The sequence below is a fragment of the Egretta garzetta genome, unplaced genomic scaffold (genome assembly GCF_000687185.1).
Source record: "Egretta garzetta isolate BGI_Z169 unplaced genomic scaffold, ASM68718v1 scaffold6, whole genome shotgun sequence".
In the NCBI taxonomy this organism is placed as follows: domain Eukaryota; kingdom Metazoa; phylum Chordata; class Aves; order Pelecaniformes; family Ardeidae; genus Egretta; species Egretta garzetta.
The window spans coordinates 3,281,345-3,296,948 of NW_009260080.1; the positions used below are offsets into that span (position 1 = coordinate 3,281,345).

General features: G+C 38.8%; 1 protein-coding gene across 5 annotated transcripts in view; it reads left to right on the plus strand.

Moving 5' to 3' along the window:
- LARP4B (La ribonucleoprotein 4B) overlaps window positions 1–13,644 on the plus strand; it is a 38,451-nt gene extending 24,807 nt beyond the window's left edge. For 3 of the 5 annotated variants that reach the window (XM_035896807.1, XM_035896809.1, XM_035896808.1), the window contains 6 exons: window positions 233–487; window positions 1,969–2,014; window positions 5,113–5,277; window positions 8,294–8,418; window positions 9,089–9,200; window positions 9,766–13,643. In XM_035896807.1, the coding sequence (XP_035752700.1) occupies window positions 233–487; window positions 1,969–2,014; window positions 5,113–5,277; window positions 8,294–8,418; window positions 9,089–9,200; window positions 9,766–10,047 (985 nt within the window). In that variant the 3' untranslated portion in view covers window positions 10,048–13,643. Of the gene's footprint in view, window positions 1–232; window positions 488–1,968; window positions 2,015–5,112; window positions 5,278–8,293; window positions 8,419–9,088; window positions 9,201–9,765 lie in introns of all 5 variants that reach the window. The other 2 variants (XM_035896805.1, XM_035896806.1) reach the window with 2 other exon arrangements.
- The last annotated feature ends 1,960 nt before the right edge of the window (window positions 13,645–15,604 follow it).

Consider the following 15,604-nt stretch of genomic DNA (forward strand, 5'->3'; position numbering starts at 1 on the left):
ATTATTCATACAGTATTTTCAGTTTCAAGTAGGTTTTGGTAAAACCATAGTTGAAAATAGACAGTGAAAAGGTTTGAGTCACATGACCTGTTAAAATGAATATTTATCATTCTTATAAATGAAATACGCAATAAAGGACTAAAGATCTCGCTGCTTCTGAATTCTGTGTACAGACTTAGGCCTCAGAAGATCTCTCATAGTACGTATGTTGAAATGACTTTTGAATTTGTAGGAATCCTAGCAAGTCTCATATACGACATACAATACCCAGTGCAGAAAGGGGACCTGGGCTTCTAGACAGTCCTACAATATTCAACTTTTCTGCTGATCGTTTAATCAATGGCGTCAGGAGTCCACAGACGCGGCAGCCGGGACAAAACAGGACACGGATGCAGAATGCTACTACGAGTTATACCAAGAGGGAAGTAGGAACTGGACGGATGGAACAGACCAGCGTTGATTCGTCTCCTGGATTAGGTAGAGGGAGGTGAGTATACTCTGTAGTCATCCTCTGAACAACCCGGTATTGCTGCTTCCAAACCACTTTTAGTAAATAGGTGTGGTACTAGTACTGTTCTCATTGCTATTTTAAACTGAGACTGTCTCTCCTCAATGTTAAAGTGTTGGAAGTTGCTTCAGAGAAAGTGCTAAATATAGAACAAATGCAAAGTGGACTTGCATACTTTCCTACCCAATGAAAATCATTGGTGGCAACTGGTGAACAATTTACAGCCATGAGATCTAATCCTCTATCCTTCCTTCATCTGTTTTAAGAAAGTTTTTGCATGTTAATGGTTTGACTTCAATGAAGCAGTTCTGCCCATTCCATCGTTCAGAAGTGTAGATTGTGCACCTGAACCTGTACTAGCAGTGCTCATTGTTATTTTTTTCAGTTGAAAGATCAAGATTTTGCCCAAAATAGACACTTATAACAACAAAGATGGATTGGTATGGAGGGAGGAAAAAGTAATGAAAAAGCAGCGTTGCAAACACTCCATGAAAAAAACTATTGTTATGCAGTTTTAAAAGAACAACAGCCCACCTGGGGAGTTGAACATTGGCAGCACTGATATTAATGTGAGAATTTAGCAGGCTTATCTTGGAATTTTTTAAATACAGTACAGTTCTGAGTGCTTTATAAAATTACTGTGCAGCTTTCTTTAATGATGGCTGTGCTTGTGTCTGCAAGTAAATCACATTTTGAGTGACTTACTGAATTGAAAGAACTTGAGTTTTAGCAGATGATCTTATGTTAGACTTGTATCATTGCAAAATTAAGTGGGGGTTTTGAGCAAGGATTGTAATACTTTTTTCTAAATTTAATTTGCCAAATTGTGTTTTATAACTAGTGGATGAAAGTATAATTAAGGACAATAGGGAACAAGATTTCTCATACTATAGACTACAAAAATGTACAGGAATAGTCAGTACTTAAATTTATATTCTGATTTTTTGGTATTGAATACATTTAGAATATTAAAAGTCAAACAGAAAACTTCGAAAATATATTGAAACCAAGTTAGAATGCATTGCAAACTTTAAACTGCTGCTTAGAGGGGCTTTACCTGAAGCAGGGCTGGGGGAGAAGCACTGAAAACGTTTTCCAGGGGCTTTACCTGAATTGAGAATAGTTAACCATATTTCCAAAGTTACATAAGTATGAAAAAAAGACTAAAACCTTTACTTTGGATATTGAAAGGTTTTGTTGAAGCCTTATATGTAATTAGCACTGACATGCCTTTAACACAGGAATTATTTGTAACCAGTATATTCGTATGCTGACTTGTACAAAATCTGTGCTATATTTTAGTGACAGCTTGCTAGAAATTTTTCTCCAAAACATTTTTTAATAACCTATTTAGAATGAAGATGGATGAAATAGCAATTTCAATTAATTTCTCCTGTTTTCACCAACTGCCTTCCATTCATTTATAGGCAAGGTTCTGATAACTGCTTTCTTTCCCTTAGGAAAAACTCATATGGCTACCGAAAGAAAAGGGAGGACAAGTTTACAGTGAGTGTTCATGATTGTATTAATCTATAATAAAAGTAGGGTAACAAGGCAATAATATGGATAATATATGGAGTAGCAGGTGAGATAAGTTATTGCCCAAGCAATTGTATGTCCCAGTTGATTGAAGACAGCAGCTCATTAGCCACATGAGTTTACTGCATTTGGTTCTCAGAGAAGATTGTCCATTAATGCAAAAGTCAAAAACGTTAATTACTCTTTGTAGCATTAAAAAAATTCCATCTTAGTGTTACTTTGTCAGCATGCCAGTATTCATGTTCAGGGAGAGTTAAACAGCGAAGCTAAAGTTCACTTTATACTTGATTGTTGTTCATGTAGATGTTGAACATTTTATAGGTCCGTGTGTCATAAGGTATAGCTAGAATGTTAGTAAGTGGTCAGTTCTGTTTCTTAAATGCCTCTCCAAGTACCACTTGTTAAGGGTGTACTGACACTATTGAAGTGATATGGTTTTGGTAAACTTAAATTCAAGGTGAATACCTAAATAGCCTTGATACTTGAAAAGGCTGACTAGACATTGTGTAGAAGAAAAAGTAATGTTTTTATAGGACTTTAAGAGTTGATTTGATAAAACCAGACACTCCTCTGCAATTCATTTTTGCTACAAGTGGCATGTTCATGAGGTTGAACTGGATTATTTCCTTATTTGTGTTACAATTGCAAAGTAACCCCACTACATGAGCCATAACACTTTCTTAAAGGTCTGGAGTTGCATTTGTGGCTCCTGCTGTTGGGTAGCCTTAGGGGACTTGGTTAAAGGAGCACCAAGGTTTGGAAAGACAAGTGGTTCCTTCCCTTTGGTTGCTTTTAGTTCTTGTCAAACTTCTCAAAGCTCAGTGAGATCAGATTACATGTAGGAATCCCAATACTTCTTTCTTTTGCCCTTTAAAAGCTGCTTGAATTCTTTGATGTCTTTCCATCTACACTTTCTTTTGTCTTGGAAAGAACAAGGAAGTGGTACAGGTTAGGTGTATAAGTAAGTGGCTGGAGCGAAAGGATTACCTTGGAAATGCTTACTGAGCAGAGAAGCTCGGCTGACTTGAAAGGTTATTTTAACTTTGAATGTAAAACTGGTAAACGTGACTTCTTTGGAGACCCACAGTTCCCTTTTCCCAGCACCAGGCTTTAGTTGCAGCCTGTGCAGCCAGGTTCCTTCTAGTCTCTTCTGGCCCTTGAATCTTTAGTCTGTACTATCCAGTGATGCAACTTGAATCGAGGCAAGACCTGCTGCATGCCCACAACTGTGGAAGGAACGTACTCTGAAGTGGAAGATTAAAATTCAACCCCTTTAGACTGTAGAAATAATTGAATCCAGGATCCTATTTCTTGTGTGATGCTGTAGTGATTAGATAATGTATATAGGACATCACTACAGCCAGTTGTTTTTGAATGGAGTGATGACTTCTTTCCATTATTTTTTTAAAGGAAATATTATAGAGAGTATGCATGCTTGCATGAGAGAGAGCATGAACATTTTTGATCAGACTGTATCTGAGGCTATAGGCCTAAGCCAATTACTTAACTTGTCATAACAAGTTGACTTGAGAAATTTTATGCAGTTGGCAGCTTAAAATCTGTGAGTCCTCCCGGTTCTCACTAATTTAAGATGTTAATGCTACTTGTCTCTTAATATGTCGGGGTTTTTTAGGACTCATCTGTATTACTTAAAATACTTGTAACAAATACAGAAGCATTATCTGTTGCAGGACTTCAGTCCCCTTTAAGAAAACTAAGTGCTGTGATTTGAAGAACTGTTCAAAAAAAAAAAAACCCAACCCCAAAACAAACCAAACAAAAAACCAACACAATTTGCTCTTGCAGTTTGAGCTGGGTAAGTGTAGTCTCTCTCCATGACCCTTTGGCAGGTGATCTGACTTGCAGCCTCCATTGCTGTAGCTCTCCTAAACTGTGTTCTGGAGGGTAATGCTGGGTCAGTAGCAGTCCTGGGAGCTGCAGTTGTTCTTGCTTCTGTCTTTGTTCTTTTCCTCCTTCCCTCTTGACACACACTTCTTTTGACATAAACCATAGTTTGTGAAAAGACCTCGGGGGGAGTTTTGTATCTATTGCTCTTCATAAGAAGGAAGGGGAAAAACCAGCAAGTAATGGAACACTTTTTTTATCCAGAAACATTGTTCTCACATTCAGACCATCTTGGCTATATACCCATGTTTTTCTTTTCAAAATAGGAATTGTCTCAAAGATTGCTTTGCATTTGGTATTCTGTGGCAGAGGTCGTCTTAGCACAGGTCTGAGCACAGTCATGAAACAGTTATTTCTTTGTTTACATGATGTAGATGAAGTTAATGGGTAACTTCAGTTACAGCGTATTACAAAAGGGATTTTTTCAGTGTAAATAGAATTTAGCTTACAGATCCTTACAAGCAGTCCTCAGTGATTTTAATTGTGGTACCCTTAACTCCTGAACGTCTGATTGCAGTGCAGAATAGTTGCATTTAGCCCATTGATGTTCTTTTCCCTGGGACATTGTTTTTTCTCTTAGATTTAGTTAGAAAAATTCTCCTGGTTTCAGAAATAGTTGACGTTTATCTTTACATTTTTACAAAGTGACCACATAAATTCATATTAATTAGATGAAAATTGTCATTGTCTACACTATATGCAAGGCATGCTGTCTTGCTATTTCTTAATATATCTGAACATGATACAAGATTCTTGTTGACTCTTGTGTTTTATTTAGAATGTAACCAAATACATATAAATGGGCTTTTTATTTTTACTGTATTGTGATATCTAAACCAGTCTGTTTTCCTTTCTGTGTCAGTGTGCCTGTCCTGAAGGAAGGGTCAGCAAGAAGGCTTTTCTTACTATACCAGTATCACTAAAGCTTATGCATATGAAATTTTAAAGGATGCTTATGCCATCCTATTTAAATAATAGTTAAATATTTTAAGGGCAACTGTGGAAAAAGAAAGCATCTATTACTCAGTACTGTGTGGCTTTCTTGGGAGGTGGGATGGGGCTTCACAGATAGAAATCAAATGCAAAATACAGTTTAAAGTCCCATGTCTGTCTCTTCTGTCATCCAGTGCAGTAACTTCAACATGTTATTTCTATTCCAGAGAGGCCAAACACAGTCTCCACCACCCCCAAAACCTCCATCTCCTAGCTTTGAATTGGGTTTATCTAGCTTTCCTCCATTACCCGGGGCTGCTGGCAATTTAAAGACCGAAGACCTTTTTGAAAACAGACTGTCCAGTGTGGTAATAGGAACGTCAAAAGAAAGAGTGAGTAGCCAGTGTTCGTTTTTGTTGGGAAAATGAAGAATTGCATACTGCTCTTCAAATTTGGTGGCTTACACATAGAAAGAATGTGTGGTTTTACATGGATCGTAAGAATTGCTTTTAAAAAACAGCTGTCAGATGATGTGCTGCTGCCTTCTTCACTTACCTTAGAATTTGCTGGGTATTCTCTTTGAAATGGTGTGGAATATGAGCCCCAGTAAAAGTAGATGTTAATACCAGAGAATAGAAAATACACTCTTTGCTGTTCATAATTGCCTAAGGTTTTTTGATGGAGTCAGGTGAAAAATAGATGATAAATTTTCCTGCTGTTTGAAAGTCAGACTTCAGAGTTGTATATACAACACTTCAAAGTGAGAGAGACAAACTTTTAAGCATTGAAATATAAAGAAGCTGCCTACATAATCTCAGTACACTAGGCTTCATACCTGGAACAAGAACTGTTACCAAAACCAGCTGGATCCCAGCTTTGTCTTGTCATATTGCTTGGAAAGATAAAAATATTCCAGAAATGACTTGGCAACCACTGCTTTCTAGATGTAGTAGAGATCCAGTTGAAAATAAACGTTCAGTAGCTGTTCATAGGTTTCATTCTTAGAACTGTCTCTACCATGCCATCTGTGAGTGACTGCGTGTTCTCCTCTATCAAGCCTCGTAACCCTGTACACTATGGAACAGGCCAGGCTGTGGAAGTCTATATTGGCTTTTTTGCTAGCACTAACTTAACTTGTGTTTTTCTAGCTGTACCACAACTGAAGAAGTTAACCCCTGCATATAGCAGTGCAAAGCAACCTGGTGAAACGCCAGAATCTCTCTTGTGTCTTGTCTCTAAATCCAGTCTGTCGCAGAAGTGTTGTGTTTGGTGCCCACATACTAGGGGTGGGTAGGGAGGGTACTTCCTGGTAAAGCAAAGAGGAAGCGGCAGGGTAGCCTGCACCCGAAGCAGTGATTGCACAGACAAACCATCTGTTCTGTCTCCTGCAAGTGTAATAGGGACAACTACGTTCCAGGGTTGCATTTAGGGGGACTGTGCAGGACAGTGCCATAAGAGCAGTGTTTAACTTACTGTCAGCCCCTACTCTGGATTGTAGTCTGTTCTTGGCCATGCTGTATCTATTTTTAAACTATTTTAACTCTTAGTATTTCTGAAGTGGTTTTGACTATCATATTTTGGGTTTTAAATACAATTCCAGCACTCGCTCCTCCCATTACAAATCTAGTACTTGCTTTGCACTGTACTTATTGTAAAGAACTTACACTTCTCCCTTGTAGAGGCAGTGTTAATATCAGTCAGGCACTGAGATTTTATGATAGCGCAATGTGCTGTCACATTAAAAAGCTTCCCTTTGATTTCCTAATTTATTTTTCTGGCTTGCATGAGTTAGCCTGTACCACTGTGTGGAAGAAAGGGGTTACGTTCTTTCCTTGTTGGTGTTAATAAGGAATAAGATAACATCAATTGACTCCAAAGAGTGATTGTGTTCTCTTACAAGGTGTTTGAGTTAACATTAGAATCTTGCCAATGTACACAGGCTGCTTTTCACCTTGACCTCAGCATTTTTTCATGTCACCTGATGTAGCCTTACCAAGTGCTGAAGTAGAGTTACATGGTGCTACTCTTGTTTGCTACTCTTGTTTTATAGATGGACAAGTCCAGTATACAGAGGCTGAGTCAACTTAGGCTGTATAATTTCCAACAGATGTTGTCCAAGCATTGTATCTTTGTTTTGTGGTGCTCTTCTAGCTGTAGCTCTGGGGAATGGCAAGTTTTAATCATGCCACGCTTTCTAACTAGGGAACTGCAGCGGTGTCAGATCAGGGGCTGAATGTCTTGGCCTAGAACAGCACTTGCATATCTGTTTGACTTGGAGCTACTCACGGTTAACCACGTACCTACAAGTTTTGATGAACTTGGGCCAGAATGCTCAGCAACTTGCGCATACGCTATTATAGCGAGTAAATAGAAGCTGTTCTTTTATTTCTAAATGTCCACCTTTGTGGCTTTACTTTTGCTTTGAGTAAAACTAGGCTTAGATATACTGCAATAATCTATGCTACCTGATCTACAACAGTGTCATCAAATACCATTTTCCTTTATAACAATAACCACAGGAGTCTTATGTTTTATGACCTTTGAGTGGTGGCTGGGCTAGGGGAAAGGGGCGCAGCTATCTTGTTCCTTCTGTGCCTGTGTTCTCCCATTGCTCTCCCTTCTGCTTACCAGAATCTGTTCTGGTTCTAGAGTCAGACAGGCCAGAAGCAATACAAAGAATGTAGCACTTACTAAAACAAACAAAATGGTTATAAATGCCAAAAATAGTTTTTTTCAAGGTACAACCTTGTCTTTCTCTTTTCTTATTTTGTGGCAATTGAAATGCGTGTGTGCATCTTGAACCTGTTTGGCCTTTATGTGGAAGCACAGTATCACTTCGGCACTAGTAGAATCTTCGGAGGGCTATGGAAAAAGCGTCTTTTGCTTGGCAGCAAATCACACCATAGCATAAGGACTCCTGAATGATGGTCATATCCTAGGTTGCAAAACTTTTTTTAAGGTTAGGGTTTTTTTAGCACCAGCTACTGGTATGATGCAGAGTTAGAGCTTTGAAGAAGACACTTCTTAGTGCATAACTCCAGGAGGCTTTTGTCTTAATAGGCTATGGTTATGTGAATGGGTGCCAAGCCTGCTTTGTCACCAGTATGTGCAAAATTCCCAGGTTGAAAGATGTGATTTTTGTCATCCAGGTATGTCCCAAAGGGAACTAAGCTTCCACCTTTTGGGGGAAGAGACGTAGTGTGTGATTTATGACTATGTTTCTAAATAATTGTAAAGGAAGGAACTTATTTGTTACAATGCATACATTGGATCCTTCTGTATCTTCCTATAGTTAATTTTCCTTTATAAATCAAGTTGTAAACTGTTCCCTGATTGTGTTAATTTTCAGGCAAACCATATTACTTGGATATTGTGATTGCCCTTCTGTGCCTTTTTTTCCTCCTTCAGAACATCAATGTGGATGCAAGTACAAACACTATTCCGTCGGGAATTCCTCGAGAACCGTTGTTGCCAGTTTCTTCTACATTGCCCAGGACGTTTGAAAGGTCTCCTTCGCCATCCCAGTCTTCTGAGTAAGTGCTTAATTACATGACTATAATTTTCCTGCTCTGAATCACGTTTGCGTTTTCTCTCATCAGAAAGCTAGGTGGAACACTGTAAACAGCTATTAAAATTTTAATCAATGAAAGAAGTAACATTTTGTTGTATATTGTACTTGTAGTAAAGGCAATAAAGCTTCATTGCTGAACAATATCGTAATAGCAATTCAGTCATAACAGTCATTCAGCAGACAGAAAAGTTTAGTGTTGTGTTTTAGTCTCTGCAAGTATTTAAAAGTTGAATGAATGCCTTACTGTCTTGTATTTAGATAGCTTTGAAGCAGAGAGTAAAGCCAATGTTCCTGAGGGGCAATACTGTTGTCCATACAATAAAGTAAGTTTTCAGTAAGACTTGACTTGGAACCTGTAAATCAAATTGATGTGTTTCAGTAATAGGAGTGAGAACTGAATAACCAAATGCTATCAGAATGTCACAAATTCCAGGTAATGTCAAGTTCTACAGGAATACCTTGTGTCATATTTGATAGCATTTTAAAATGCAATGTTAGTCATAATGTGCTAGGCAAATTATAGCTATAATTTATAGTCATGCTGAAATAAAGTTTTAGACCCATTATTAGATCGTTCATCTGTCCTGAAGTTTCATTTTTCATGAGCCTTGCTTCCTGCTGCATGCTTACAGGGACTCCAAGGTTGTGGATAAACAGCAGAGAGAGACACAGAGTACAGAAAGGCTTTCTTCTTCCACACTCAGTACTGCATGTAAATCGGTACAAGTCAATGGGGCTGCCATAGTAAGTGACCTTACTACTTCACTTTCTCTTAATGATCCAGTTTGATGTATTTAACAGAATATTGCTTCCATTGCTATCCAGTGTTACTTAATCATGTGGGCCCAGCATCCTTAAATTTTGTGTGTTGGTGGCCTCATGATTACTTGCATGGTACAATTACGCAATTAACAATGCAAAAATGTTCCAGATAAAGAGCTATCATTCGCCAAGTTATCTGAACTCTCTTCTTGGTAGTATCCTTGAGGGAGAAGCATTACTACATATGTTGATATTTAAACCAGAGTATTCATCATCTTTCAACTGGTTTAGTTTGCTTGAATCTGAAGTATTTTGCCCTATCACAGTACCCCATTTTTCTGGCATACTGTTTTGCATTTTACCTTGCTTTGAACCTTATTGTCTGTGCAGTTTCTGTAAACTTCATACTCAAGCCCTCATCTGCGTATTTTAGTGCAGCAGTGTTTTGGGACAACGATTTTACCTTTTGTATTCATAACAGTAAATGATTTTTTTTCTCAGGATGCTTTGTTTAAATCTGCTGTCCTGTTTGCTTTTGATTTCACAGGAACTGCGAAAACCTAGTTATGCAGAAATTTGCCAGAGAACAACTAAGGATCCTCCTACATTGCAACCCCAGAAAGAACAGAAGCCAAACACTGTAGCGTGTGGGAAAGAAGAAAGAAAGCCCACAGAAACAATAGAGAAAAACAGAGAACCTCCTCCTGCAAAGTCACATCCTGGACAACCCAAAGACCAGAGGAGACAGTCAGGACGCAGATCGTCCCCTCCAGCCGTTGGCAAACGCCTAAACAAAGAACAGAATACCCCTCCAAAATCTCCTCAGTGAAACTAACACCGGGAGGGATTTGAAAAGAGGTCTGCTTCCCACAAATTAAACCCATGTTCCCACTAGGATACCTGAGAATGAGTTGCTGGTTAGGAGCTTGCAGTGATACTAGGCATATAACAATGCCTGCAAGTTATTTTTCTGTGAAATACTTTTTCCCCTCTTGAACAAACATTCTATTTTTCTGGATATTTCTGGATAGTTGTTCTAAACCTTACATTTAGGTTGGTGCTTAATTGGAGGTGAAGCTTAGTGTGATTATTTTTTTTCAAGATGTAAAATATTTGTCTTTAAAAAAAAAATCAACTTTTTATTAAGCCTCTCTGTGGCTGTGTGAGTGCAAGCTCTGTATAGTGAGTTTTTTCTAAACTGTTAAGCAGAAATGTGCTGCTGCAATATTTTTAATAAACTGGTCTGCAAGTACATATCTAAAGTGTCCAAAAGACTGATAACGGCAGCTAGTGTGTAGAGTGCAAGGAAGTAGATACATTTTATGAATTAGTATGTGACCTTGAAGATTTTTTTTATTGGGCTGCTGTACTAAGTGTCAGCAAATGAACTTGCACTTTTAGGTTAAATGAGTAGTTGTTTCTAGTGTTTTTAAAAATTTGATTTTTTTTTTGATGTTTTGCACACACAAAATGAATCCTACGGAGCACCATAGCAGTCTTTCTAAAATATTTCCTTTTTTTGACTTACTGCAAGCAAGTAACCATCTTCTCACTCCAGAATAAAAGTGATGTTATAATTTGCAAATACAAAGCACATTGTGAATAGAAAGAATTAAGTCTGTGAGCTTCTATGGTGGTGAAGCCTGTTAGTGGATGTTATCAGGAGAAAGCACTGTAGCCTTCTTGTGATAACCTTAGCTTCCCTGTGCTTGTAAGGGAGTTAACTGAGTCAGCGCTGTATGTTCTGGTTACCCCTGTGCTCTGTGTAGACTTTTTTTTTTAAACTCTGCCCCAAGTGCTCTTTGCAAGAGTTCATATCTTAGTCAGCCTTGTGTTGACATCTTCCTGTAACTACAAGCATTGGCATACGGATTTAAATTTTTCAAGACGTGAGATAATGGTGTTTGTTTTGTGTGGTGGAGGAAGAGATCCCTGATATTTACCTCTGGGATGAGGTTTCTCACACTTATTTACTTTAGAAGTGATGCGCTTTCTGAAGGACAAGGATGCACTAAATTAGCAAGTTTCTAATAAAGTTGAATATAAATTATTTTTGTTTTAAGATGCCTGAAGTTTTTCTTTAAGTGTTTAAACTGCAGGAAGTACCCTTTCCTTCTGACTATGACAGTACAGTTTATTCCACAAAAATGTTTATTTAAACAACTGATTTTTTTAAAGAATTATTTCCATCCAATATTTAAAGACTTGAATTTTATTTAAACTTGAAAATGACTTTGCCTTAACTTTTGTACAAGACAGCTTAGAGTTAATGAGGTCTGACCCTGTGGAGGGTTAGCTTGAGTGGAATACAGAATTACTCAGTTACAGTATGTATCTATTGTCACTGGTCTTACTGGGTAAACATACTGTAGTACAGGAACTAGCAGCAGTTTTTGTAATATACCTTAAAGATCTTAAACAGTTGATCTTTTTCAGATTGTTGAAAAACCTGTAAATGCAAATAGTCAATACTGTATTAAATATGTGCACTTGGAAGTGTGTGCTTTGCTTGTACAGTTGTAAATAATCAGAACATATAAAAAGGTACCCTAAAGAAAAAATCTGATAAAAATTATTGATATTATAAATGTTGCTGTTGAGCTGGATGTAGATAAACTAAATGTTGTGGTTTGAATATTACTTTAATTTGTTGTTTTTTCTTTTTCTTATTTTATTCTGGTGTGCTGATCTGACTCTGCCTCTTCACTGCAAAAGGGAAATGGAACGAAAGTCTTATTTGAAAGCCCTCAAATGTTTTTCCTAAGTCCCTCTGAAAACAAGCGATTTAACCAATTCAAGTGTTCTGCAATGTAAATAGTGAATTTCAGCAGTCAAACTGTAATTTTAAGTCATTAATAAAATCAAATTTAATTGGAAAAAACCTTTAGACTGCTACAAAAATATACACTGAAGCTTACTTGTCTGCTTTCAAGAATATCAGTGCTTTCCTTAGTGTATGATTCGTAGAACTGTAAAGTCACTATAGAAGTTGACTCCTGATAAATTTCCGATTACAACCATCAATTGGTAACTAATTGACCTTTTAAATCCAGCCTGTTGTATGCTGCAGAATTGGTCAAAATAGGGCATGCTGGAATCTGTTGATTTCTTTTTTTCTTGTTTAAAAAGCGCACTTTGTGAATGCTGCGGGAGGAGATCGGACTCCGACAACATCACCAAAACTGCTCAACTAGTTCTCTCATTGGATTTTCAATATGCTTCTCCTTTCCCCGGTGGCAGTGAAAACGGTAGCTAGAGTTGTGTATGGTTTAGGCCAGCTGTATGATTCGTTTTGTTTGTCTGCTGCAAGTGAAAGGCTTACCAGCTGCAAACCATGGCACGCGGTTCCGCACAGCGACTGTGTACGGCTCGGCATAGGGCTCAGCCGGTACCCAAGGTGATCTCTTGAGACCAGCGGGATGTGTTGTGCTGTTCTAATGTATTCTGCTGCCATTTGTGCTAGGTCAATACACTGTATTTACTGCTTACCCAGCAACAGTCTGTTGCAACGAAAGTTTAAACCTTCCTCGGATGTGGTTTTTATAGCTTTTTTTTTTAAAAAGAAAAAAGTGACATGCCAAACAGCTGTGTAATATACAACTTACCCTTACTGCATTTTACTTTGAAGTATTTTGAGGTTTTTTTCCCCATTCAGTGACAAAATGGAGTTTTCGGAGTAGAGTTGTGAAGTTGCATGCAGACTGTTGCTACGATACATAGAGAGATTCAAATGTGGCTTTTAAAATGAAGAACCTCCCAAAAGCAGCTGCCCAGTTAAAGGTTCAGGGACGCAGTAATTAAAATTGGCATTTTACCTTGTAGGACTGTTGTGATACTTCTCGTTCTGAAAACAAGTCAAAATGGGAGCTGAGACTCTTCTTCCAGGAATTAAAAAAAAAAAAAAACCAAAACAAAAACCAAAACCAAAGCTTGCTTTTAAAACTTAATGCTGTTTCAGATCAGTCCCCTACTGTGACGCTGTCATTTGCCACTTAGAAATCTGTGAACAGCGGCAATTTTTTTTTACGTTGCGGCATGGTCCTTCAAAGGCGTCAGCAGTTGGCGTGGAAAGGCCCCTGTCCGAGCGTGGCACAGTGTATCAGGAGCAACAGCTGACTGTAATGGTGCACACCTATCTCTGTATCTCCTTCAGCTAGCTACAGTTAGGGATTTTGATGTGCTTTGTAACCTATTACACTAATAGCAGCAGACAATCGAAGATTTCTAAGGAGACCTAACAGCTGCCAATTCATGAAATAGAAGTGTAATATGGGAGCCTTCTTGAGGGTTTTTGTTTTTGTTCTTCTTCCATTAAGACTGGAATCAAGCTTACATGTAAACTATCAGTAATTTAAGTTTCCTTTTGTGTCATAAAATGTAAAACTGTCTAATTTGAAAAAAAAATATGTAGGTTATGAAAAATAAAGATTTAGGCACTGTTGAATTCCTGATTTTTTTTAATTAAACCTTTGTTCAGCAGTATTTTTCATTACCTTTTGTCTTTTGCTCCCATTTTTGGAAATTGTATATTTCTAATTTTGGGAAAAAAAATAAATAAATCTTTGCTTTACTGTTCAGCACAGCTGTTGTAACCATCACCTAAGGCAATGCAGCAGCAGCCAGAGCACCTGTAACACAACTCTGAAAGCAGCAGTATCTGTCTCTGTTAGGTAACTGCGGTTAACTTTGCTAAAGCAAGCAAACAAAGCTGATGAGATGTTTTGTTCACTAGAGGTTACTTCTTTATTGATTGCCTCAAACTATTAGGTAGGGTCTTGACTTGGTCTTAAACGTGGATTTTAAAGTTCGGGTTAGTGCTCGGATTCAAGAGCCATGCAATCAGGAGTTGTTCTGGGATTATTTTTGGCTTTGGCTGGTTTTAGAGGTTATGCTGGTCCTGCTTCCAGGAAAGAAGAGCTGCTGGGATATCCTTCCACTAAGTAAAAAAAAAAATCCATTTTGGAAATACTTGAAAGCCTTTTTCTTTTTTTTTTATTAGGTTTTTGTCTCATTCAGTTGTATCTGGTCAAGTTTAACAGTGGATGTAAGTGTGGAAATACTAACAGTTCTTGTGGCTCATAAGCACCTGGGGAAGTATTGCAGTATTGCTCTTCAGGCTGGCTGTTCTGTAAGCTTCCAGGCAGGTTAGGCTGCTTGCCGCTGTATTTCTGCCTCCCGCCTGCTCAGCGGAGTAGGGCATTGCAGGAATACCCGCGTACACTGGGCAACACAGGCTTCTCCGTGTTAGAAGAGCTTGGTGTGTCAGTTAAACATCAGGCTTTGGTGGTGATGTGGACTACAAGCAGTTGAGGACAACCAGTTTCCATTTCAGCATGGAACATCCTCTTCTGCCCTTGGAACTCAGTTTCTATTGCTTAATGAGTGAAAATGCATGGAAATTTGTCAGCAGTATTGCCTTGGTCCTAGTGTGGCTCTTCAGGGCCACCCCAGCTTTGGCAGAAATTGGGGATTTATTTGTTCATGCAACAAAACTGGGCAGTGTCCCCTCTGTGCCAGCTTTTCCCGGTACAAAGTGATGTTCAGTGATGGCTGCAGCAATGCTCATGTTGAACAAACTGTTCCGTTTCCTCTTGGGCATGAGGAGAAGGGGTGAATATGGAAGATTACATGCAGTTGAGTGTCCAGAGATTACTTACTGTCACAGAAACTGACTCATTGCATTTTGCTCCTAAGGCTTTTTAGGGGAAAAAAAAAAATAATGAAGTTTTCACAGACCTCTGGAAGTTAAAACCTCCTTTTCTGTTGATTATTGTGGCTGGGCTTTTATAAGTGCAACTGCTTAAGTCAGGGAAGTGATTGAATTTCAGATTTAGCTGGTCTACAGGTGGAAGTGACATTGCCTGCTTCATCTCTGCACTGAGGGCATGAGTCGCAGTGTCGAGCCCGGGTGCCACTGGTTACAGTGGCTCAGCTGCTGCAGCATCCGTTCTCAGTGTGGATCTACAGCTTTCATATAATTCAATGTTCAACTTCAGTTGATTAAATAGAAATTTGCTCCTGTTGAAGCAGTGCATGGAATGCTGGTACTGCACTGTTACGCCAAATGAGCACAAAAATGCGGTGAAGAGGCTGGCCTACCTGAGCTGTGCTGTGACCTTCCTGGGTGCTCCCTCGTGTCACCAGCATGCTGGTGCCTCTGAAAAGTCACCAAGAAGGGTCCAGGAAGGGGGGGGTGGGTGGGCGTGGTGTGTGTGGAATCGGGCAGAAAACGTTGTTGTACCATCAGCAGAATGGAGTAAGGGGCAGGAATAGAGAGTTGGCATGGTGATGGCCCTGGCAGGGACGGGGTCTTACAGCAGCTGAAGCAAACAGCGTTGGTGCAATTGGCTCATGACGAATGGAAGGTAGAAGGGCTTGGCTTAAGC